Genomic DNA, 26,742 nt, shown 5'->3' with positions numbered 1-26,742 from the left:
AAAAACCATGGCTTTGACTAGACAGACCTTTGTTGGCAAAGGAATGTCTCTGCTTTTTAATATGCTGTCTAGGCTGGTCATCTTTCAGGATTTGAAACAGCTCAATTGGAATTCCATCACCTCCACTAGCTTTGTTCGTAGTGATGCTTTCTAAGGCAAACTTGACTTCACATTCCAGGATGTCTGGCTCTAGGTGAGTGACCACACCATCGTGATTATCTGGGTCGTGAAGATCTTTTTTGTACAGTTCTTCTGTGTATTCTTGCCACCTCTTCTTAATATCTTCTGCTTCTGTTAGGTCCATACCATTTCTGTTCTTTATCGAGCCCATCTTTGCATGAGATGTTCCCTTGGTATCTCTAATTTTCTTGAAGAGATCTCTAGTCTTTCCCATTCTGTTGTTTTCCTCTATTTCTTTGCATTGATCACTGAGGAAGGCTTTCTTATCTCTTCTTGATATTCTTTGGAACTCTGCATTCAGATGCTTATATCTTTCCTTTGCTCCTTTGCTTTTCACTTCTCTTCTTTTCACAGCTATTTGTAAGGCCTCCCCAGACAGCCATTTTGCTTTTTTGCATTTCTTTTCCATGGGGATGGTCTTGATCCCTGTCTCCTGTACAATGTCACGAACCTCATCCCGTAGCAAATTTGGAAAACTCAGCAGTGGCCACAGGACTGGAAAAGGTCAGTTTTCATTACAATCCCAAAGAAAGACAATGCCAAAGAATGCTCAAACTACCGCACAATTGCACTCATCTCACATGCTAGTAAAGCAATGCTCAAAATTCTCCAAGCCAGGCTTCAGCAATAGGTGAACTGTGAACTTCCTGATGTTCAAGTTGGTTTTAGAAAAGGCAGAGGAACCAGAGATCAAATTGCCAACATCCGCTGGATCATAGAAAAAGCAAGAGAGTTCCAGAAAAACATCTATTTCTGCTTTATTGACTATGCCAAAGCCTTTGACTGTGTGGATCACAATAAACTGTGGAAAATTCTGAAAGAGATGGAAATACCAGACCACCTGACCTGCCTCTTGAGAAATCTGTATGCAGGTCAGGAAGCAACAGTTAGAACTGGACATGGAACAACAGACTGGTTCCAAATAGGAAAAGGAGTACGTCAAGGCTGTATATTGTCACCCTGCTTATATAACTTATATGCAGAGTACATCATGAGAAATGCTGGACTGGAAGAAACACAAGCTGGAATCAAGATTGCTGAGAGAAATATCAATAACCTCAGATATGCAGATGACACCACCCTTATGGCAGAAAGTGAAGAGGAACTCAAAGCCTCTTGAAAGTGAAAGTGGAGAGTGAAAAAGTGGGCTTAAAGCTCAACATTCAGAAAATGAAGATCATGGCATCCGGTCCCATCACTTCATGGGAAATAGATGGGGAAACAGTGGAAACAGTGTCAGACTTTATTTTTTTGGGCTCCAAAATCACTGCAGATGGTGACTGCAGCCATGAAATTAAAAGACACTTACTCCTTGGAAGGAAAGTTATGACCAACCTAGATAGCATATTCAAGAGCAGAGACATTACTTTGCCAACAAAGGTCTGTCTAGTCAAGGCTATGGTTTTTCCGGTGGTCATGTATGGATGTGAGAGTTGGACTGTGAAGAAGGCTGAGCGCCGAAGAATTGATGCTTTTGTACTGTGGTGTTGGAGAAGACTCTTGAGAGTCCCTTGGACTGCAAGGAGATCCAACCAATCCATTCTGAAGGAGATCAGCCCTGGGATTTCTTTGGAAGGAATGATGCTAAAGCTGAAACTCCAGTACTTTGGCCACCTCATTCGAAGAGTTGATTCATTGGAAAAGACTCTGATTCTGGGAGGGACTGGGGGCAGGAGGAGAAGGGGATGACAGAGGATGAGATGGCTGGATAGCATCACTGACTCGATGGACGTGAGTCTGAGTGAACTCCAGGAGTTGGTGATGGACAGGGAGGCCTGGCGTGCTGCAATTCATGGGTTGCAAAGAGTTGGACACGACTGAGCGACTGAACTGAACTGAACTGAGGTTGGTCACAACTTTTCTCCCAAGGAGCAAGCATCACTTAATTTCCTGGCTGCAATCACTACCTGCAATGATTTTGGAGCCCCCTCAAAATAAAGTGTGACACTGTTTCCACTGTTGCCCCATCTATTTGCCATGAAATGATGGGACCAGATGCCATGATCTTCGTTTTCTGAATGTTGAGTTTTAAGCCAATTTTTTTCACTCTCCTCTTTCACTTTCATCAAGAGGCTCTTTAGTTCTTCTTCACTTTCTGCCATAAGGGTGATGTCATCTGCATATCTGAGGTTATTGATATTACTCCTGGCAATCTTGATTCCAGCTTGTGCTTCATCCAGCCCAGCGTTTCTCATGACTTCTGGTTGGGTACAGCCAATGGCAAAGGTCATCAGGAGATCAAAAGGGGCAGAAGAAAGAGGTTGGTAACTTCCTCCCTGCTCCTTTCCTGCCTTGCTCACCAAGAGCACAGCAACCTCCAGAGAGCCTGCCTCCAGACTTCCGGCACTCACTGGGCCTGGCAGCACTATCATATCCTCCTTCTCCGGATGCAGCACCAGGGATATGAACAGTTCCCTCTGTCACTGGTTCCTAAGCACCTGGACATAAGGTTGTTTCCTTAACCTTGCTCGCACTCCTGTAAATCATACCCTCCCTTGAGTAGCTGGAGGTAGACTCTGTTTCCTGCAAGGGACCCTGACTAATAAAGCAAGTCTCATTTAAGCCTCACAAAACCTCTTGGGTCAGAACTGCCCCATTTTGCAGGTGAGAACACTAACGTTCAGAAGGTTAGAGTGATGTGTACAAGACACAACTAATAAAAGATCTGGAAGCTGATGGGGAATCCAAGACTGTCTGATTCCAGTCTTCACTCCTGTCATGTGTACTCCTTATATATTTTAAAACAGAATTGGTGGTTCAGAGGGTAAAGGATCTGACTGCCAATGCAGGAGACTCAGGTTCGATCCCTGTGTGGGGAAGATCCCCTGGAGAAGGGAATGGCAACCCACTCCAGTATTCTTACCTGGGAAATCCCACAGATAGAGAAGCCTAGTGGGCTGCAGTCCATGGAGTCATAAACAGTAGGACACAACTAAGTGACCAACACACACAATGATATTACAAAGCTAAGCGCATCTCAGCTTATTCATTTATCAGGTCTTCCTAACTCTTTCAGTTCTATCTTCAGTCTTACCACTGATCTAAATTGAAAAACTCATGAATCATCACAGGCAAGGACTGAATCGCCTTGCCTGGGCACAGCCACACAAGGTCACAAGGAGAAATTACACAGTAGTTTCATTTCTAGATAAAATATATCTGATCAAATTTAAAAATGGTCAAGCAAAACACAGGTTTATGCTAAAACATTTAATAATATAATTAGTAGAGAAACTGCTATATAATCTTATACCTTATTATTACCATTTAAATCATACCTGGGTGATTATTTTTTCCATTTCAGATGAATTCATATCGGGGAGAGTGATTTTAAGGAATTCAACAATATTTTCAAAGTTTTCACATTCCATTATGAGTGTCTCTTGGTTGCTCAGCAGGCTTAGGGCAACCTTAAATATAACTTCAGTTCCCTGAAGAAAAATAATATCTGAAAAAAAAAAAGATAAATTATGCTTCTACTATTGTAAAACATGACCTCTGTGTGTTAATGGGGTTTTTTGCATGGTTGTGTGTGTGTGTGTGTGTGTGTATGGTCGTTGTTTTAATTACTGCAACAGAACCACAGAATATTTTGCAAAATAAAACTGGTCAAAATAACCTAGATTTGAAATAAATAATAATATGACCAAAACAAATAAACAGTTGTTTAACTATTCTTCTTACTTATTTAGGAACCTCAGATAAGGTCAGGGTAAAAAGAAAAAGATAAATTATATATTTGTTTGTCCACATATTTATAATTTTTAGTGCAGCAGCAGCAGTTGCAAATTTAATGGAGACTTAGATTTTCTTCCTGAGGAGAATACAAAAACAAATCAACATAATCAATAGCTTAGGATTAAACTCTCATTACCATAATAAAAAACTACAAGAACCAGTTAATATGTAATGAAACCTGTACTAGAGAAAAAACTTTAAGGAAAAAAAAAACTTTAAAGGAAAAATCAAAATCAGGGTATAACCTAAATCAGAAGAGAAAAAGAAAGGCTACCCTAACTCTGAAAGTGAAAGTGAAGGTGCTCTGTCCTGTCTAACTCTTTGCGATCCCACAGACCGTAGCCTACCAGGCTCCTCTGTCCTTGGGATTTTCCCACGCAAGAGTACTGGAGTGGGTTGCCACGACCTTCTCCAGGGGATACGTCTGACCCAGGGATCGAACTCAGGTCTCCTGCATTGCAGGCAAACGCTTTACGTTTCAGCCACCAGAGCCTCACCCTAACTCTGAACTTTGCTCCAAACAAATGTAAACACACAACAGTTTTGAAAAGTACTAAATACTTTTGTATGAGCATTCCTCTTAATCCAGGCCATTCTGTAGTCAGTAATAAACAAGAGGGGGTTGTTAAAAATGAGGGAACCATGAAACAATCACTTCAAACATGGTCATTCTTCTTGCTCACACATCTTTCCCTTTGCTGACAGTTTCTGTTCTTCACTCAATTCTAAGAATGGTGTGGCTATTGTAGAGCTGACAGCATCATTCATATTCTCTTAGCAAAAAACAGATGACTGGGGAAATATGTTTCCTGAATTCAGATATCAAGCTTCCTAGGGTAAGTCAGAGAGAGATACCCTAAATATCATTTTAGATTTGATAAGCTACTTCCTGATAAGAAAATATATAAATGAAAGGATTTATAGAAGACCTATAAATAGAAACCCAAGCTCCAAAGAAAACTTCCCTGGAGAAAAAGCAATCGTGTATGCTCAATATAAAAATGGATATTTGGTAAATATTTGATTCTGGGCATCCTTGTTTTACTCTTTTGCTGCACTTTGCCTACAAATTGTATCAGCACTAATGCAGTGTCTAATTTTTAAAACCACAGCCCCTAGTAAGAAGGACACAGTACACTGTAATCTGGTGTTATATATACATATTACATGTATTAATATATCTTTGGGCTTCCTGGTGGCTCAGATGGTAAAGAATCTGGCCACAATTCAGGAGACCTGGGTTCAATCCTTGAGTTGGGAAAATCCCCTGGAGGAGGATATATCTTCAAATTTGAAGTTTCTCCAAATAACATTTTTTTCCCTATAACTGATGTATTCTCTTTATTCTATTATAGTTCATGTTTTTCAATCCTGGTAATGACTTACAATCAGGCCAATACTTCCAATTTGACCAAAAGCTCAAATTTAGCAAAAGCACAGATATAAATACTGTCTATTTGCCCTACAGGTGCCAGATAGATGAGTGGAACATAAAAACTGGAAGCCTCTTCTGAGGTCATCAAGCTCTTAACATTAGAATAAACCTCTGCTAAAGAGTCGTTTTTTAAAAAGATGGTTTGCTTTTTAAATAACAGATGTAGACAAAGCTAACTAAAGAGGTATGATAGATGTAAAAGCCTCATAAGGTACATAAGCTGTGTCACGCTCTCTTTTTACTACACTGTGGAGCAAAACAGCATCTCAACAACTTGCCCTGGGTCCAGCCAGCTGTGCACCCAGTGTTAGAGATGGGCACCACCTCTGTACTGGCATGATAGGAGGGCACTTAGAGCCATAAAACAGGAGTTCCAATTACCTTGTTAACAATAAAAAGTTACATTAACAATTGCCATTAAAAACAACATTGAAAGAGGTGCTTCCATTAACCCAGTCAGAGAACATGTTGTTTCTCTGTGTTTTGAATCCAGGTTGAAGAGGACAATGGGGAAGGAAAAACAAAAGAGATAGGAAAGATGTGTATAAAAATATGAAAAAAATTATACAGTAGAAATCCTTAGTTCATATTTTTTAAAAATTATACTGTGACTTTTTTAGGTATAAATGAAAATAAGAATTCCATTATAGTCTACTCAAATACAGGAGCTCAGCACTTCTTTCCCTTTGCGTTTCAATTTAAGACTAATATGGTTTCAAATTACTCTCAGAATGGAGCCAGGCATATTTATTAAATTCCATTACCAATTTGTGATTCTGTGACACGATGCTAGATAAAACAATTGAAGCACCTTATGGCTAGAAGTATACCCTTTGGAAGAGATAACACTGTTCCAATTGATCATTGGTGTCTCTTACCAAACACTCTGGCTACAAATCCTAATGGAAATTGAGAGGCAAACAATGTGAGGAACCAGGGGGCCGCATAAAGGCTGGGGCTGATTTCATTTTCTTCAAGATGATTGTAGAGCTCTCTGTGATAATCATGAAGGAGCCTGGACAGCTGGTACATTTGAATCTAAAGTTAATTTGGAGCAGAAAAATAAAATATTATGCATTTATCTGAGTGCACATAAAATAAATACTGTTTAATTTCATTACTCTAATATTTAAGAACTAATTCATGTATATTAGAGAAACAAAAGCAATATTGTTTTATTATTATGTTAAAGTTGACAGATCCAAGTTCATTTAACTGAGATAATAAAGCAAGTCACCGTAAGTCCATCTATGACTAGAGAGCACATTTCTCTATCACGTGTGTTTTGGTATAGCCATGTATACATGGAAATGGTAATTATTCTTCCTGTAGGAAGGTATGGCTTTTGGAATTTAGTCAGAACCGTCCTGGCTCAGGACTCTCATGGAAGGTCCATTCTAATTTCAGACCAGTTCCAGAAAAGCTTCCATTCAAAAGAATCGACCACATCTGGTTCAAAAGCAAGACCTGTCTCTCTTTGCTGGGTCCAGCATTGGATTTACGACAGAACCCACCAGGCAATCTGCGTGCTAGGATGCTGTCAGGCTTAGAAAATTAAGGAGCCAGAAACCTGAACTGTGATTTCTAATATCTAAGATATTCCAGCAGCTTATTTTCTCTTGACAAAGGAGATTCAAGCAAAAAGTGCAGTCCGAATGTTTATAGTACTGAAAGAAATTATTTCATTTAGCTACTGAGCTGATTACTCATATTTAAAAAAATATTATAAAGACAGCTTATAGTAACTTTTAAAGTCTTACATGTGGGTAGTTAAAAGTAAAGCAGTAGCAATAATAAACAAATCCATGATTTGTGCTTTGATTTAAATTTTTATCTACACAGTAACAGATTGAGTCATGAGTCCTTGATCAGTTATATTAGCTTAACTTCTTGGTGTGAAATACATTCAACATTTTCCTAAATCTAGCAGAACTTCTTTCTCTAGATAGCATCAAAATATCATTCTTAAGTAGTATAAAAATGGCTAAAAATAACCAACTATATTATGAATTCAACTGTTTTTCAGAGCACAAAACTAAAAAATCAAAGTACTATACATAAATATAGCAAATGTTTGATCTCTATCTGTGGAAACTAAGGATCCACACAAGCTGTAAAAGGAAAGAATTAAAGAGCCACTGGAAGTCATAAATATAAAATAAGAAGTTTAGCAGCAGTCAAGCAAAGAGGTTTAAAAAAATGAGATTATAATCTCATTAAGTCATGTTGAAAAAACATCATATATTTATTTCCATTAGGCCACTTACAGTTTAGAAACTAGACATACTGGGCTCTAAGTATTGCTGTTGTTGGTAGTACAAAAATCAAAGACATCTAATTAGCAGAATAAAAAGAAAGCCTATCATCAAAAACATTCTGTCCTTGTTCATCCAATATCTTAACACAGAAGCAATATGATTTTTTTTTTTTGGTAGAACCTTATTTTTTTCCCTACATTCTAAACTGGGGGTTAAGAACATTTCTTCCATTAAGGTATATTTACATTAAATTTCTTTTGACAAATAAAATATAACTCAGTCTTCCTTCCAAGGAAACTTTCATAACAAGATGCCATTTGCTAATAATACATAATTTTTCAATTCTACCTTAGAGATAACATGAAAATCTTCCAATGGAAGAGACAGAACTGGAGGAAGGGAGATGCAGAGAGTAGCGGAGAAAAAGCAGAGACCAAAGACTTCAGATAAGAAGATGCTTTACACTTAACATAGAAAACAACAGACACAAATATGATGGGCTGTCCATAGCTAAAAGAGCCCTGAACCTCCTCATTTTACAGATGAGTGAGTGCCTGCTGGAGAGAAGGAAAGATATACGCATTTGAATGCAGAGTTTCAAAGAATAGCAAGCCTTCCTCAGTGATAAATGCAAAGAAATAGAAGAAAACAATACAATGGGACAGACCAGAGATCTCAAGAAAATTAGAGATACCAAGGGAACATTTCATGCAAAGATGGGCTCAATAAAGGACAGAAATGGTATGACAGAAGCAGAAGATATTAAGAAGAGGTGACAAGAATACACAGAAGAAATATACAAAAAAGATCTTCATGACCCAGATAATCACGATGGTGTGATCACTCACCTAGAGCCAGACATCCTGGAATGAGAGGTCAAGTGGGCCTTAGGAAGCAACACTATGAACAAAGTTAGTGGAGGTGATGGAATTCCAGTTGAGCTATTTCAAATCCTAAAAGATGATACTGTGAAAGTGCTGCCCTTATTATGCCAGCAAATTTGGAAAATGCAGCAGTGGCCACAGGACTGGAAAAGGTCAGTTTTCATTCCAATCCCAAAGAAAGGCAATGCCAAAGAATGCTCAAACAACCACACAACTGCACGCATCTCACACACAAGCAAAACAATTCTCAAAATTCTCCATGCCAGGCTTCAACAGTATGTGAACCATGAACTTCCAGATGTTCAAGCTGGATTTAGAAAAGGCAGAGGAACCAGAGATCAAATTGCCAACATCCGTTGGATCACTGAAAAAACGAGAGTTCCAGAAAAACCTCTCCTTCTGCTTTATTGACTATGCCAAAGCCTTTGACTGTGTGGATCACAACAAACTGGAAAATTCTTCAAGAGATGGGACTACCAGACCACCTGATCTGCCTCCTGAGAAATCTGTATGCAGGTCAAGAAGCAGGAGTTAGAACTGGACATTGAAAAACAGACTGGTTCCAAATCGGGAAAGGAGTACATCAAGGCTGTATATTGTCACTCTGCTTATTTAACTTATATGCAGAGTACATCATGAGAAATGCTGGACTGAATGAAGTACAAGCTGGAATCAAGACTGCCGGGGGAAATACCAATAACCTCAGATATGCAGATGACACCAATCTTATGGCAGAAAGTGAAGAAGAACTAAAGAGCGTCTTTATGAAAGTGAAAGAGAGTGAAAAAGTTGGCTTAAAACTCAACATTCAGAAAACTAAGATCATGGTATCTGGTCCCATCACTTCATGGAAAATAGATGGGGAAACAATGGAAACAGTGAGAGACTTTATTTTGGGGGGCTCTAAAATCACTGCAGATGGTGATTGCAGCCATGAAATTAAAAGACGCTTGCTCCTTGGAAGAAAAGTGATGACCAACCTAGACAGCATATTAAAAAGCAGAGACATTCCTTTGCCAACAAAGGTCCATCTAGTCAAAGCTTTGGTTTTTCCAGTAGTCATGTATGGATGTGAGAGTTGGACTATAAAGAAAGCTGAACGGCAAAGAATTGATGCTTTTGAACTGTGGTGTTGGAGAACATTCTTGAGAGTCCCTTGGACTGCAAGGAGATCCAACCAGTCCATCATAAAGGAAATCAGTCCTGAACATTCATTGGAAGGATTGATGCTGAAGCTGAAACTCCAAAAGTTTTGCCACCTGAATGTGAAGAACTGACTCATTGGAAAAGACCCTGATGCTGGGAATGATTGAAGGTGGGAGGAAAAGGGGACGACAGAGGATGAGATGGTTGGATAGTATCACCGACTCAATGAACATGAGTTTGAGTAAGCTCCTGGAGTTGGTGATGGACAGGAAAGCCTGGCGTACTGCAGTCCATGGGGTTGCAAAGAGTCAGACATGACTGAGCGACTGAACTGAACTGAATTGCTGTGCCCAAGCTCACACCATGCAGGTAATCAGAAATCCTATCAAGTGATCCTAAGCCTGTTGCCACTTCCAGTTCTGAACATCATGTTGATTGAAAAAGAAACACTTTCTGTTCTAGAAAGTAGAAAAGTGTTGCATCTCACTTTACAGATCAAAAGGCTCTATTTTCCAGTTAAGATTCCCAGTCTCATGGCCTCTAAGAACACTGTCCCCACAGATTCTTAAACATCTTCATTTTCATAACTATGGTAGGAAATATTTCTTGGTAATTGTGGGTCATATTAAATCAACATATAAATCCAGTGTATATGAATTTTTATAATGTCAAATTGATGAGGAATTTCTTCAAATTGGAAAAAGGTTGCCTTTTTAAAGTGATATCTGTATCTACCCTTTTAATTTATGAATCAAGACCATGCGACTCCTTTCTTTGAAATTTTAATGGCAGATTCCAAACTGTTACTTCTGAAAATACAAGGGTACCAAATGCTTCCTGTACAATATGGCACAGTAAACTGTTTAGAAATAAAGTAAAAAATAAAACCTTCCATAGTTATTACTATTTCACTTGCAGAATGTTTATAGACCTACGAATAGTCATCAACCAGGAATCAACTGTCAGATGATAAAGAATCCACCTGCAGTGCAGGAAACCTGGGTTCAATCCCTGGGTTGGAAAGGTCCCCTGGAAAAGGGAAAGGCTACCAACTCCAGTATCCTGGCCTGGAGAATTCCATGGACTGTGTAAGTCCATGGGGTCGCAGAGTTAGACACTACTGAGAGACATTCACTTTCATGAATCACTGTATTTGATTTCTCTACCCGGAAATCAGGATTTCTGTACACCCTTCATAAGAACTCACAGCTGAAACCCAACGTTGAGAGCAAAGCCTTATCTCCCTGCCAAAAATTCCATCTTGAAGAAGTATTAATAATAAAAAATGGAGCACTCCCTCTCCACTCATCCTCTCAAGAAAACACCATTTACTATAACATTCATAGAGTGAAAATAAAGTATCATTTTGCCCAAGGATTGGTAAGATTGAAATACTACATGCAAATACTGATCACTGGGAACCAGTAAAAAGTATATTTTAAAAGCACTTTAAAATATTTTAGTTCTTATCTAAAGCATAATATTATGACGAACTTGGCATCATGTCTACCTCATTTCATGGGAGGAGAACCCTGACACATTTTTCTCTTTAAAGCCTTCCTTTATATTTTTAGGTCTGAAAGCTTTAAATTGCAAGGTAGTGGTTGTTTAAGATATCGTATCTACAGTGAAAATTTGAACTTTTTGTTAGAAAAGAGCATGTTAAGGAAAGTGAAGTTTAAACTAGAGAGGAGAAATGTATAAACAGAAAGTTTGAAATATAATAATGGCAGTGAATACACTACTTAACTGAAAAATCTTAATGTTCTTCTTCAGAACATAAGAAAAGCAGACTGAAAAAGCGCCACTGACGCTGAACACGTTTTCCTCTATAAAGGCCTGTCTACTATTAAGAAAAGGCGGGGGTGCGGGGTGGGGCAGACAGAAAGTTTGAGAAGAAACACAATATAGATATTTGCCATTGATGCACTCAAAGTAAAAGAATAAGGCATTATAATTTTAGATTTTAAATAAAATATCTATGATTCTTTTCAACTGATAAGGTGAGGGAAAGTGAGCAAAGATGATACTTTCTCCAGGCAACTGGTAGACTTAAGAAATCGGGACTTGAGGACACACTCGAATGGCTTATTTATCTGCTTCAGAAACTATGGAAAAGTTACTCTGCATATGGGTGTCATACATTTACCGGTTTAGCAAAATCGCAAATCCCACACTAAAACCATGAACTAAAACATGCCTCTGCATTTATCCAAGTTCCAAGACAATGGGCCCAAATTTCTTTAAATCTTCACTATAAATCAGAAGAGGGCTCTGCTAAGATTTTTACCTGTTTCTTGTGAAGACCCACCACTCACCTGCAGCGACATCATGTCAGGTCGGTACTGCTTGCGGAAGCCCAGGTCATACATGAGGAATTTCAGCATTTCAAAGGCTTGCTCTTCACTCATGTGTAGAAGCAAGACTCCGGCCACAAAGCTGATCCCCTGACAGTAACCCACTTCTTTGTCCAGTAATGAGTAGGCTTTCAAGAGATTAAAGAGCGACAGCTGCCCTGCCCCAAGCTGTGCTGAAAAGTAAGGATGAGTAGGAAATGTTCTCCCTGCAGAAGAAAAAAGAAAAATATTTTCGAGATGCCCTGATGCTTTGGAGTCCAGAGTGATACTGCAATTCAGCAATTTTGAGGAATAAATCAACGCTCTTTTCCAATACTGAATACCGCCCGGAGTACCTACCCCTCTAACTGAGTCTTTCTCCCTCTAGAGAGTTCCAAGTCCTACCTGCCAGACCATCACCCCATCTCCATGTATGTGATAGAGGAGCAAATAACTGATGCTAATAAGCACTTATTTTTAGGGGAAAAAAAAGTTCATAAACAAATCAAAGACATATTCAAAAAGATCTCAGGGAATAGAATATAAAACTTATTCTGATTGTAAATCAAGGCTAATTCTAAGTTCACATAGAAACCACCCACTAACTGAAATCAAACCAGTCAATCCTAAAGGAAATCAATCCTGAATATTCACTGGAAGGACTGAAGCTGAAGCTCCAGTACTTTAGCCAGCTGATGCAAAGAGCTGACTCATTGGAAAAGACCCTGATGCTGGGAAAGATTGAAGACAAAAGGAGAAGGGGAAGACGGAGGATGAGATGATTTGATAGCATCCCCGACTTAATGGACATGAATTTGAGCAAACTCCAGGAGATACTGGAAGACAGAGGACTCTGGTGTGCCACAGTTCACTGGGTCAAAAATAGAACACAACTTAGCAACTGAACAACAACTGAAATGAGAATTCTACAGACGGTATCATATAATTTAAGAAGAAATCTTAGTAGTCCATAGCAGATTCCTTTCTGCTTTTCTTACATTATGACAGAAGAGGGACTTTTTGGGGTTGTTTTCTTTTATAGTCAGTCTATCATTCAGGAAATACCCCAGTTTTTGTTTGTTTTTTTCTTCAAGTATTCTTGACTTCCTGTTTCTTAAACTACCTCCATCCATGAGTCGGACACAACTGAGTGGCTGAACTGAACTGATCTATGAGCCATGCAGACCTCTTTTATTTTCAGTATAATCCAAGAAGGTCAAGGATAATGAAGGGCCAAGCTGATTTAAAATAAATTGCCCTCTAAAATTCACTTCTGTGTACAAAAATACCATAGAGACACTTCAGCAAGCAAGTTAGTCCTGGATCACTAAAAAGTTGGTACTAAACACTGAAACAAACCCATTTTCACCCCTAAAGCTGTATACAGTGGTTTGGGACTTTCCTTGTGTCATGAAAATGAAGGGAGTGTTAGCTTCCTTGTGCAATGATTACTCATGAGGGTAGAACTTGTAAGAAGGCCAGATTTTTTAATGTTTTCCACCAGATTTGCTTAAAAGTGATTTGCCCACACACACACCCAGGAACTGATAAGATTATTTCTGCAGAGCAAATAAAGGGAAAGATATAAGAAATTAACAAGAACGTGCTGAGGAAACACAGATGACTATGAGCAAAGTCAAATAAGCAATTTTTAAAATTATCATTTTGCTTTTTCACTTAAAATGCTTGCTACATTAAACTATAAATATACTGTCTATTCAAGACATTAATTCTGGTTCCATTTTTTTCTGACCAGGCTTTTTTTTTCTCCCTGTAACATGATCTCATCATCTCCTTATCTTTTAGGGTATCTTGACTAACTCTAAATTCGACATCCCAATTTCTAGACTCATTATCCATTTCCGGTCACAGAACCACACATCTGCGGGGATTCACAGTGATTGACTGGTTCATTGTCCTCATTTGAGAGAGAGGATTGAAACTCAGAAGCAAAGTAATTTCCCTAAAACCACTGTTCAGTGGTAGCATCAGGACAAAAACTGAAGTTTTCAGTTTCTCAGTAAAATTCTCCTTTTCAATTCTACTGAGCTCAAAAAATATTAACTTAATTGGCCTTTTCCCAACAGAAGTTGTTTGTCATCCAAAGGAGCAGAGGTCAGTGTTGCCCTGTGATTTTTATACAACCTGAAATGAAGTGACCTCTAAATGTAAAGTAATCCCTTGTTTTCCCATATGGGCTGAAATAACATATCTGGCCACCTTAAATAAATCAACTTTTAGGGATATATATAAGATAATTCAAATGTCAATGTCAATTTAATTCAGTAAGTTACATATTTTTAAATAACAGAATATAACATTAATTTAGAGAAAAATTAGAGACATTATTTTTTAAATTGTTACACCATTTTGCTTTCCATAAGTTATTTGAAACTCAGCTTTTAAAAGGGTGACTTTATAATGCTGCCATAAATGCTGGAAATTCACATAGCAGTAGGACAGTTAATTCTTATTTCATCCTCCAAAGATGTATTCATGATTTTCCACAACCTAACCACATACTGTATTGTTTTTTAAAGGCTTATTCAAAAGCTTGTTTTCAGCAACATGTCCAGAATATTTAGTAGACTTTGTTAAATTTTCTGGTGCCCCTTTAAACCTGCTCTAGCCTATTTCAAGACCAGTGCTGACTAAAATAATAATTGTCTATCCTCCAAAAAAGTCAGTTGTTCAAAAACAAGAACTGAGAGCACCCGAGAACATGACCTTTATAACGATTCAAATACAAAATGACTCTTTTCAGAGTACAGGTCTGAGGATAAAGCCTTCACTCCACATGCAGTCATTTAGGGTATCTTCAACCAGACATAAGGCCGATATGCCCTCAGGAAAGAACAAAGTCAGCAACTCTGCAGACCAACAGATCATCTTTATCAACACCAAAAACCAAATTAAAAAAAAAAAAAACAACTCAACAAAAGGACCTATTGTTTACTTTCGTAAATTAGAATCAATACGGCAGACATACCTAAATCCACAAGGATAGCATGCTGCTGAGCTGTGAGCTGTTTTAAAAGCTCTTTATAGGATATGTCGGGAGGTTGTTGTTTATTAGGCAATCTGTGTCTCAGACGATATTGCAAAGCTAGGAACTGCCAGATTTCTCCTCGTCGACTTTTGGGAACACCTGCAATCAGAGAGATAAGAAAGCAAGACCTTGAAGACTGGAATGATGTTACTAAATCACAATTGATTAACTATAATGCTTCAAATAGACAGCCATACTACTACATACACACAGCCATACATACACGTGTCCTGTGTGCCAGGCTACAACCACACAGTATGCAAGCATATTTTGATGAGTTTAATCCTCTAGCTGCTGCCTTACAAAAGAAAACCCTCAAATAATGAGGAAAATAATGGCAATATGAACAAGAACACCAGCCACTACTGATTGAGAACCTAATACAACATGTACTGAGGAGGTGTAGCTTTTGAGCCAGAGAAGGCAATGGCACCCCACTTCAGTACTCTTGCCTGAAAAATCCCATGGATGGAGGAGCCTGGAAGGCTGCAGTCCATGGGGTCATGAAGAGTCAGACACGACTGAGCGACTTCCCTTTCACTTTTCACTTTCATGCATTGGAGAAGGAAATGGCAACCCACTCCAGTGTTCTTGCCTGGAGAATCCCAGGGATGGGGGAGCCTGGTGGGCTGCTGTCTATGGGGTCGCACAGAGTCGGACACGATTGAAGCGACTTAGCAGCAGCAGCAGCTTTTGAGCATTGCAATTACAGAAACTGCACCTCAACTATTCACAGGTGCTCAGAAAATAACTTATTGAGACAGGTAATTACTACTATCTATACTTTACAGGTGGCAAAGCTAAGGCGGAAAGAGGCTAAGTCACTTCCCAGGTTCTCATAGCTAGTGCAGCTGAGAATCCAAATTCTAGTTTCAGAGGCCAAACTGTAAAATACTGAAATGTATGACTGCTTATTTTCACCTTTTATTTGGTTTGAAGCTAGTAACAAATGCTAATATTCATACTCTGATTTCTAAATATCTGTCATTAAAAAGTAACTTTGTAAAAGAGAATTAAATAGCATTTTTATGGTCCACAGAAAAAATGAAATAAAAATGGTAAATACAATACAAAGGGAGTGCTCCAGAACGTCACTCAGCCTTTGAGAAGAAAGGAGCTCGCTATATAATGCTTCATTCGTGTATAACGAAATAGTAACTCCAGTGTGCTTGAAAACCAAAACAAGCAATTCACAGTATGTTAAAACTATGTTTTTTATGCTAAGGGACATGAAGTAAAGCACTGGGAGGGACATAATTCAATTCTCTGCAGGAAAGGTAATTTTATTTCACTGCTTTCAGTCCAAAAAGACTAGATATGGGATAGGTTCCTGAGATCTAGCTGGGTAGAGGAAGGTTTAATGGCACTAATCTTTTTGGAATGCAATGTCACAGTCTGCAGAAGCTGAAAGTATTCTTGCCCAAAAACTACACCCCAGGCTCCTGAACATGAATTATAAGGTCCTCCACAGGGTATGCCTTGAAACTACTATTTTTAATTCCATTACCTCCCACTCTCTGCCATATTAAGTATACACTAAGTATTTACATACTCAAGAAGCTTATGGCTATTTTCAGATCTCCAGTTTCTTGTTTCTACTGTTACCTTTATGGAATTCCAAGCTCCTCCAGTTGATCGCCTAGTATATCTCCATTTGTCTTTTAGGAATGAGCCTATATGCCATTCTTCTGCAGAAACTCTCCCTAACATCTCTAGGAGTAAGACTCCCTTCTCACATACTATGCGACTCGGACTGTAACATTAGCATATTGGATTAGAGTTAGTGCTATGCTGTATGTCCGTCTAGTTTCCTCACTTAGATGGTGAACTCCCTGAGAATAATCAGCATATGTTCATCTCTGAATGATGAAATCCAAGAATATACCTTGCTACTTATATATTTGTTGAATGAATGAATGATCTTACATAAAAAGTCATTTTTAGAGGGTAACTTTCATTAGCCCATTAAATGGATCACTGTTAAGGAGAGGGCTGTTATGTTAACCATCCAATAACAATTTCAAAAAGGAGATTCACTCCATTTATTTATTTTTGGCAGTGCCGGGTATTCCTTGCTGCATGCAGGCTTTCTCTAGCTGCAGCGAGAAAACAGTTGCTTTCTCTTTGTTGCAGTGTGTCCACTTCCCACCGTGGCAGCTACTCCTGCTGCAGAGCACTGGCTGTACAGCGTGGGCTCAGCAGTTGTGGTGCATGGGCTCAGTCGCCCCACAGAATGTAAAATCTTCCCAGACTAGGGAACACATCTGTGCTCCTGCACTGGCAGGCAGATTCTTAACCACTGGATCACCAGAGAAGTCTGGTAATTCACCTTAGTTAAATATTTATTGAGCATCTAACATATAGCAGAGAATAGAGCATGGCATTGAAGAAACCTCATCATTGAGAGTTGAATAAATCCATTCTCAGGAAAATTAGTCTCATTCATTCATTCATTTAGTAAATAACATGTAAGATGCTGTCTTAGGTGCTAGGAGTGTAGGGGGGTGGTGAGAAAACATTTAACAGATAAACATGTAGATACAAAATTATAAACTATAGTAAGCACAATTAAAGGGAAAAAATCATGAGAAAGAATAACAAAGCAAAACTACTTTATTTGGGGTTGGGGGTGGGGCACTCTGAGGAAATGGTATTTAAACTGAGAGCTGAGGGAGAACAGGATTCTCCAGGCTGGGAGTGTAGGCAGCAATCACTTTGGCAAGAAGAATGTATGGAGGCCCTGAGAGGAGCAAAGAAAGGGGGCACAAAGGAGGAGTGAGAAGAAGATGTGATGGAAAGAAGGGGAGCTGGGAAATGGGGAGAAGGTAGAGAGGACAGAAGAGGGAGGGAAGGGAGCATCTGATCAAGAAAAAGCCGGTGAGATCTCCCTGGTGGTCCAGTGTTAAGAATCCACCTGCCAATGCAGGAGACGTGGGTTGGATCCCTGGTCCGGGAAGACCCCACATGCTGAGAGGTAACTAAGTCCATGTTCCACGACTACTGATGCCCAGGACCCTAGAGCCCATGCTCTGCAATGGGAAGCCGTAGCAATGAGAAACCCATGCACTGCACTTAGAGAATAGTCCCTGCTCACCACAACTAGAGAAAGCCTGTGCACAGCAATGAAGACCCAGTGCAACCAAAAATAAATAAATAAAAATTATTTTTTAAAAATACTAAGGGTTAATATGAAAAGCAAAAACTTAAAGCTTTAAAAAATATAGAATATCTTTATTTAAAAAAAAAAAGGAAGAAATAAAGAAATGGCCTGTGTCATACCAGGATGCAGATTAGTTAGCATCTTCAAAGCACAGGCTACAAGGTAGGGAAAGGTAGAAAGTGAGGTGAGAAATGAAAGGAGAGATCAAGGAGAGCTGTGGGCACAGTGCTAAGAAGTTTCAACTCTGTTTTATACGAAATGGGAAGATAATAACCTCTAAAACATCTCCGTAAGTCATATCGAAGAACAGTGTGATCTACATCTCACACACATTTGATTAGCCACTATTTTGTCTCCCAAACAATGCATTCAGTGGAAATCTTTAGGATTTCCATATCTTCAAGGAAAAAGAACATGTACCAGGTTTGTAAACACAGCATCTTACAAAATTAATCTTAATTTTAACTTAATTATGCAACAGTTTCACATTATCATAGGCTTTTAAGATTCATGATCAAGTTATATTGGGATCTTTATTTTATGCCCAGCAGGTCATAGAGATTCTCATTTTAATATATTGAACCTGAGTCACAGAAACTGCAAGTAAGCAATTCACACGTTAGTTTTAACTTTAGTGGCAGTGTAATACAAGGCTGAATAAAAGCCATGTTTCAAAATAAATAAAAGAAAAAAAAAGATGGTAGGGCAACTGATTGCTAGCTAATAATATAGATTTGTATAAACACATATATGCAGATGAACATATATATATATAAATACTTCTGAGCAAATAATGGGAACGAGTCAAGTTTATAAGTTCGAGATATTTTTATGGATATGATCAAAGATTTGTACTAATGCACACATGCTCTTTCCTTAGTAAGTGATAACTCTTGAGTTGAAAACAGCTGACTGAAGAGGCAGGAAACTAGAAAACGTGCCTGTATCTCCTCAGGGCTAGGACAGCCGTTAGCACCACGTTCCTACCAACATAGTCACTAACTGCAGGAGGAAACAAACTACTTTCCTTTTTTTTTATAGGCAAAGACAAAGAGAAAAGTATGCTTACGCTGGATGAGTCAAAACAATCTCTGAAACTTTTCAAATAAAAAAAAAAAGATGATTAAGATGATCCAGAATACCTTCTTTAAGAGAAGTATGAATATCTTCCATATCACATCTGATTTTAGCTCTGCAGTTTAACAACTTCTTATCCCAGATTGTTAAGACCTCCTTCTGACATGCACCAACTTCTTCATAATCCAATTTAACTTTTCTGGACTGCAGTTCATCTCTGCTTGCTAAGAAAGAAAGAGTTTCCGTTAAGACTAATACGTTTTAAAACACAGAATTTGTAATGTTTTATTGCCTTTGTAAAACTTCAGCATATGACTTTTAGGAATCAACCACTAACATTTTCTCAAAATGAAAATTTTTGTAAAAAATGAAAGATACATGAAAAGTTCTCAAATTTTGAGTCATTTCATGTATTAAAAAAAAGACACAGGAATAACTTCTAAGGAGGTTTTACTCTATGTCTTACAGATGACAAGTCTCCTAGACATAAAAAACAAACCATGTTTTCCAGGCTAGAAATTTCAAATATTTGACAAATGTGATAGATAACTACAAAAGTGACAGTTTGTTAATACCATTAAAATGTTAATATTTTATATCCTATATCTATGAGAAAATAATGCCTCAGGCTAACCTTGATTTGATAAATATTTGACCATGATAGCCTGATACATTTTTATAATTATTTCCAGAGTTACCCACACTGTCTTTAGCCACACAGACACTAGGTTACATATTCCTGTGTCCATTTTTAATAATATTTAAGAGGAAAGTCCATTTCACTGAAGTTAACATTTTCATTTTTCAAAATAATACAAAATTTTCTCTGACTTGATTGTCTAAAATCTAAGCCCAGAGTTCATTAAAAGAAATGTTTATAAAAGCAACCAGTATCTACACCTCAGCTTTATCTTGAAGAATTGATTCCAAAAGGGGAGAAGGGTGAAAAGACATGGAAGCATATTTCTTCTCTCTCATTAGGACCACATGGAACAGAAGCTCTAAGTGTAATCTGTAATCACTGAAGCTCCAGGGCTCAGCCAGCTTACCTCCTGCAACACAAATCTCTGTCAGGCATCCAAAGTCCTCGACAGCACAAAAATAGCAGAATGAGTATTACTCTTTACTTAGTGTTGAAGCCATTTCAAAAGAATTAAACCAGCTTATAATAGACTACTATTCTGGCAGGGCAGTAAAAATTTCTGCTTAAAAGTCCACACATAATCAAAAGATAAATCAAACTATCAAAAATTCCTCCTAGATACCACTAGATGGCTTTCTAGCATAGTTTAGTTTTGCTTTTCAATATCTGCCAAAAAACTGATGCTTTTGAACACTGATACTGAAGACTTTTGAGAGTCCCTTGGACAGCAAGGAGATCAAACCAGTCAATCCTAAAGGAAATCAACCCTGAATATTCATTGGAAGGACTGGTGCTGAAGCTGAAGCTCCAACACTTTGGCCACCTGATGCAAACAGCTGACTCATTGGAAAAGACCTTGATGCTAGGAAGGACTGAAGGCAGAAGGAGAAGAGGGCAACAGAGGATGAGATGGTTAGATGGCACCACCGATTCAATGAACATGAACTTGGGCAAATTCTGAGAGACAGTGAGGGACAGGGGAGCCTGGGGTGCTGCAAAGAGTCAGACATGACTTGGCAACTGAACTGCAACAATTTGTTTTATATTTCTCTAGGATTATCATAGAGAAAGCTAATAATTAACATAATCCTACATATAACTTTACTAATTATATTTTTCATAATGGATGAAGCATAATATTTCCTCAGATTTTTTTTTCTCCAACCTTCTCTGGATCATTATTCATTTAAAATAATAATAACCATCATCTACACCCTGAGTAAGAATAGTAAGTAAGTAAGAATAGTTAATATCTGCCCTGGTTAACCAGGCAAGAACAAAAGAACTATGAAAAAATGCTTATCCGTTGGCTAACATTCGTAATATGTTAAGCTATTTTTTTTTCGTCTTTGTTACTTAAGTACAGAAATAAAAACAGAACTGACAAAGGTTTCTGATCATATATTCTAAATGTCACCTCTTCTTTTATTCTGTCAACTTATACAGCCATATATAATACACAGAATATGCAGTCATTTATAGTAAAACATTCCATTTCTTTATATTAACTATATATTTGAGAAATACAATATGGTGTACTGGGAAAAAGCCTAAAAACTGTGGTAAATAAACTTGAATTTTCATACTTGTTTGCCAGTATAACACGGTTTGACCTTAGGTTAATTTTCTTAGCATCCCCAAGCCAGTCACTAACTCAGCTGCAGAATGAAAAATGGAATTAAATAATCTCTAAGGCCATTTCCAGTTCAAACAGTCTATGATTCTAAAATTATCCGTTAATATTTAATATAATACTCTACTGCACATACTCCTGTTAATGAAATCCAATTTCATGCTTTAAATGTTTTAAGAAAATGATAACCATCTTTTTTCAACCTCTTCTTCTGTTTATGAGTTAGTTCAAGATATAATCAACTACAAAAAACATAAGTTCCTTTCAAAATCTATGGAAGCTTGAGTGGGCATATCATTTATCACATCAAACTTTTAAAAGCTATGTTAATAACAATTAATTGCTTTTTTAATTTGAAAGAAAAGATTTGTTTCCTAAAGATATTGAAAGTCTTGTAAACTTTTCATTCTACTAAGAATATAGTGTTAAGCAAAAATAAATTGTGCCCTAGCAAACTAAAAAGTAAAAAATTTAGTTGAACAATAGATATAGTAAGAGGAATCTTTAGATGGTGAACACAGAAATGTGAATACCTGCCTATACTAAAAGAAGCTTCATTGAAAGACAACATAATAAAAGCAAGTCAGAGAAAAACCTAGATTATAATTTTCCAATAATCTTAAAAGTCAAAGGCCTACATAAGCTAAGCCATTCATTTTATAAATGTGAAAAAAGGCCCTTTATATTAAGTGATTTGCCCAAGATAAGGGCTTTAATACATGTTTCAGATTTTGGTACTGTCTACACATCTCCCTGTGTGTGATTCTATCAGCACTGGGGTAAGCGACATCATTATTTCAGAGTCTGGAAAACACATTCTAATGCATTTGGCGTTCATTAATTTAATAGTCAAGCACTATGAATAGTACAATAGCTGCTATAAACTGTCCAATTAAAATTTTAATGACTTCAATATGGTTTTTAAATAGAAAATTCATAAAATAGTAACAAAACATAGCACTTTTGATTTGTTAATAGATAATTAGTTGTATTAGATACAATATAATTTATTTGAAATAGGAATATTTCTCATATCATGAATACAATTGACCTGAAGTCTGAAAATCATATTTGAAGAGAATTTACTTTTTCATGTTTAAGTCTTTTTTAAATTATACACAAAGATGTTAAACTTCCAGTCATATTAAAGCCACTGACTTCATATTATATACATTCTATTACCTTCTATCACACAAATATACTCAAAAGGCATCTGATGTTTTAAATCTATCAAACAGAAATACAGATTTCTTAGGCTAACCTTTCCCCTGTCATGACCACCCCATGAACTAGAAAGTAACAATTTTCATCAGTAGCTATTCTAGTAAAAGTGTGTATACAGATGGAGAATGAGTGTGTGTGGGGGGGGGGGGCGGTATTAACAAACTACACCTTTAAAATACAGTATCATATCATGCCCTTTGGCCCCGTTTGAATAGCTAACCTTCAAGTTTCTGGTTTTCTTTTTCCATTCGAAGCAACAGGATCTGCTGGTGTATAGCTTTTCTCCACAAACACCTTAGTTCCTCCGACTTGTTTCTCTCTTCACCCTTTTCTGGGTCATCTTCATCAGACATGAATATCATCAGAGGTTCCTCCTCCATGGTTGGAGCAAGAGGGGACAGTGGCAGCAGCTCACTCCTGTCCAGGCCATCTGCAGAGAAGAAAACAGTGAGAGGCATTCCAAAGTCATAAGCCAGACCACACAAGTCCTCTCTGGACTTGACGCTCTCTCCTCCTGTGTTGCGCCTTTAAAGCCGTACACAAAGCTGCCCTCCCAGTAAACTGTCAGTTTCTGGAACTAATGATGTGAGTCAATTCACTAGACTGAATTCCCCTTTCAGATTTCCCTCTCTGCTGAAATGAAAGCATGGATGATGTCACTACTTCTTCTTTCCGCACAAAATGACCTATAAGATAGGTGCTCCAAAATGACCTGGCCTTTCCCCAGGGTTCAACACTTCTGCAATTGACAATATCTATGTATATTCTCTGAGTGTGCAAAACAAAACAAAACAAAAAACAACTGAGTGACTCTGGGCACAGCGTGGCTCAGAACTCTCTGCTTACTCCTGAAACAAGGGACTCAGTCGTGTCCAACTCTTTGCAACCTCATGGACTGTAGCCCTCCAGGCTCCTCTGTCCATGAGATTTTACAGGCAAGAATACTGGAGTGGGTTGCTATTCCCTTCTCCAGGGGATCTTCCTGACCCAGGGACTGAACCCATGTCTCCTGAGTTGGCAGGTGGATTCTTTATCCCTGAGCCACCCAGGAAGCCCCTGCAACACTGTTCCTCAATTTCCAGAGTTCATTCTCACCCTCCATTTCAGGCCATCATTTGCACTGTTGCCAATTTATTTTCCTATTAAGAAACATGATTCTGTGTCTTAAAACATTTCAGTGGTTGCATATATCCCAAAGTCCAAACTCCCGGGAATAGCACATTGATTGCTTTAGACTTTAGCCTCAGTCTTTCCAACCTCTTGTCTCCATCCTCCATCCTCTGCCCTCACGATGCTGATTTTCTCATGACTCCCTGACCCACAAAGTCCTCTACAATGACTCTAGTGCTTTTCTGGTCCTTTTTCTCAAAAGATGTTTCTCCCAGCAATGAGTTTAAATAAAATACTTAACTTTTTTTGAAAAACATTCTCTGACCACCCCAGCAGAGTTAATTTTGCCTCTAGAAACGTTGTTTTCTTGGGTTGTTTTCTTTATTAATTGACCTCTTCCCTAAATGGCAGCCCACTCCAGTACTCTTGCCTGGAAAATCCCATGGACAGAGGAGCCTGGTAGGCTATAGCCCATGGGGTCGCAAAGAGTCGGACACAACTGAGCAACATCACTTCACTACTCTTATTATTTACTTCCTTAATAATTTTTTAAAAATCTTACTGTATGAATTTAAAACTTTTTGCTTTCTTGGTTTTAGAACTGCCCTCTAAATACCACTCAATTTTGACACATAGGAATCCAATCATATTTTCTTCCTTCTTGTTTCTAGGAAAACAGTTTTCTGTTTCTAAACACATGAAATTTTTTAGTTATCCTCTAATTCTTCCTCTTCCTTTCCTCCTTTCCTTCCTTTCTTCCTTCTGCAGTGTGATCAGAGGATATAGTATGAATAATCAAGATTATCTAGAATTCATTTAAAAATCTTTACAGCCAAGTACATAAATAATTTTTACAACTATTCCATGTGTGCTGAAAATAAATAAATTTTCTCTATAGGTGACAAGGTTCTATACAAATATCAGATCAAGCTTGTTCAATTGTTTCTCAAATATTATCTATGTTTAATTTCTCTAGATTTAATTTTCAGAGAAGAGTATGTTAAAATCTCCCATGAAAGTTATTTATTCCTTTCTCTCTCAAATTCTCTTTAGTATTATTTTAGTGTTCTCATCATTGTTAAATCTTTCTGTTCCTTGTTACACTTACTTAGCCCCCTTGTATATTTTGCTTTAATTTCTTATAGGTCTAATATGGAAAGAGAGCTGCAGGAGCTCTCTGCTGGCTGATGTCTACCGAGCGTACCTACATCCACTTCTTTATCGTTCAGTGTTTCTATGTGACTTTATGTGTGACTTCTAAAAAATGCTGCTTTTCAAAAAAAAAAAAAAATCTCTGACTTCTTTTCTATCACTACTCTAGTTCCCTCTGCATGATGAAGTAGGCCCCCAAACAGGTTTTGGAAATGCATTCCTTCCTTCCTTCATTCAACAGCATTCACTGTATGTCTAACAGGTTCTAATGATACGTGACTATCTCGATATCCACTAGCTCGGATGCAAAATAGAGACGTTACTTCTCTACTGTAATCACTTAATTCTCTTTGTACAAAAAGCACCCATTCCATTCCTGAGTCTACGATAGTAGTGAGGGGTAAGCGACTGGCGAACGAACCCTGCTGCATCGCGGAGGGAGATTTGCTCATGGGCGAAGCAACCCTGAGGAAGATGCGCTGCCGCCAGGAAACTCGGCGAGGAGTGACAGGGGTTCCTCCAGCGTTTAGGGACTCATTGCTGCAGGTGGACGAGGTCCTTTTCCTCCCCTCTCCATCACTGTGGAAAGCACAGAAATAGATAACTTGTAAAGGAAACTGCGTAACGTGATCTTTCATAACAAAACGGTAGCACAAGCCATTCACAAGTTCTACCAGGGGCAAGCACAAGCCACAGGCAACATGGAGCGATGCATCGCGAGGCACACGGATCACCCAGGCCATGACATCCCGGGACAGGTGCAGTCCAGGCACAGCCCACCTATCAGAAGCTCACCTGTTTCTACTCTTTCCATAGGAGCCAACCACTCCAAAGTTCTATCCTGAGCAATAGGAGCGCTTATACGGAGGAGCAAAGGCTGCTTAACTAATGACCTCATCATTTGCTGAAAGAATTTTAATTAGTAGTATATTCTAAACATTGTAAATACTTTATTAAAAGATCATAAAGAGCTTTTCTTATAGCTTTTATAGAACGGACTGATAAGATAGCTTCTAGTTGCCTGTAACTGTTACAATTCATCTCCAAAGTATTAACCACCAATAGTTGGATCATGACAGAAAGTAACCTGAAGACAGACAGGACAGTCAACCTTGGGATTACTGCTAAGTGATATTAAAGAAAAAAGTGTGGCCAAATCAACTGGATAGGTTGCATTTTAAAATACTAAACAGATTTCTTTAGAGCAGGACTTCTTAGAGACCATAATATGCAGGCATGCACTGTGACTCACCAAAGGCAAATAGTATACAGAAATTCCCTAACTTGCTTTAATTATTTGACCCCAGAATCACCTTCCTTAACTTTCTTAGGGGAGCAGGGGTGAGGTAGGCAGTTGGGGATGTCACATCTTTCTACCTTAATGCTTGGTAATATGAACATACAGTAATGTTGGTCTGCTCTAAGAATTTCATTTTCTAGAAAAGAATACTCTAAATTCTGCTGGGGCTATCTGCAGGAAAAGGTCATTTTTTTTTTTAGAAGGTCATTATGACTCAAACTTAACTTTTGAGACCAATTATGTTAGCAGCTGAAACACCATGCAATAACTGTTGCCACTCATGGTGGTGGGAATATTTTGCTGTTTTACATTTTAAAGTCTCTGACCTTCCTAAGAAAATGATGAACAATATTTGCATGTGGTGATTCCAACAAGTGAAGGTGCGAAATTTCTGATGGAACCAAGCAGTGTTAGTGC

The 26,742-nt window shown here is 38.1% G+C and overlaps 1 protein-coding gene across 4 annotated transcripts in view; it reads right to left on the bottom strand.

Moving 5' to 3' along the window:
* Window positions 1-26,742, bottom strand: part of TBC1D4 (TBC1 domain family member 4) — a 215,327-nt gene that overhangs the window by 9,362 nt on the left and 179,223 nt on the right. For all 4 annotated transcript variants that reach the window (XM_025262748.3, XM_006054121.4, XM_006054123.4 and 1 more), the window contains 7 exons: window positions 25,447-25,604; window positions 22,984-23,193; window positions 19,329-19,487; window positions 14,967-15,125; window positions 11,960-12,204; window positions 6,232-6,391; window positions 3,459-3,628 (listed from right to left, as the gene is read on the bottom strand). In XM_025262748.3, the coding sequence (XP_025118533.3) occupies window positions 3,459-3,628; window positions 6,232-6,391; window positions 11,960-12,204; window positions 14,967-15,125; window positions 19,329-19,487; window positions 22,984-23,193; window positions 25,447-25,604 (1,261 nt within the window). The remainder of the gene's footprint in view (window positions 1-3,458; window positions 3,629-6,231; window positions 6,392-11,959; window positions 12,205-14,966; window positions 15,126-19,328; window positions 19,488-22,983; window positions 23,194-25,446; window positions 25,605-26,742) is intronic.

This window comes from Bubalus bubalis, chromosome 13 (genome assembly GCF_019923935.1).
Source record: "Bubalus bubalis isolate 160015118507 breed Murrah chromosome 13, NDDB_SH_1, whole genome shotgun sequence".
NCBI lineage: Eukaryota > Metazoa > Chordata > Mammalia > Artiodactyla > Bovidae > Bubalus > Bubalus bubalis.
Note: the sequence above shows the minus strand (reverse complement) of the source record. Positions and strands in the feature narration are given on the sequence as shown.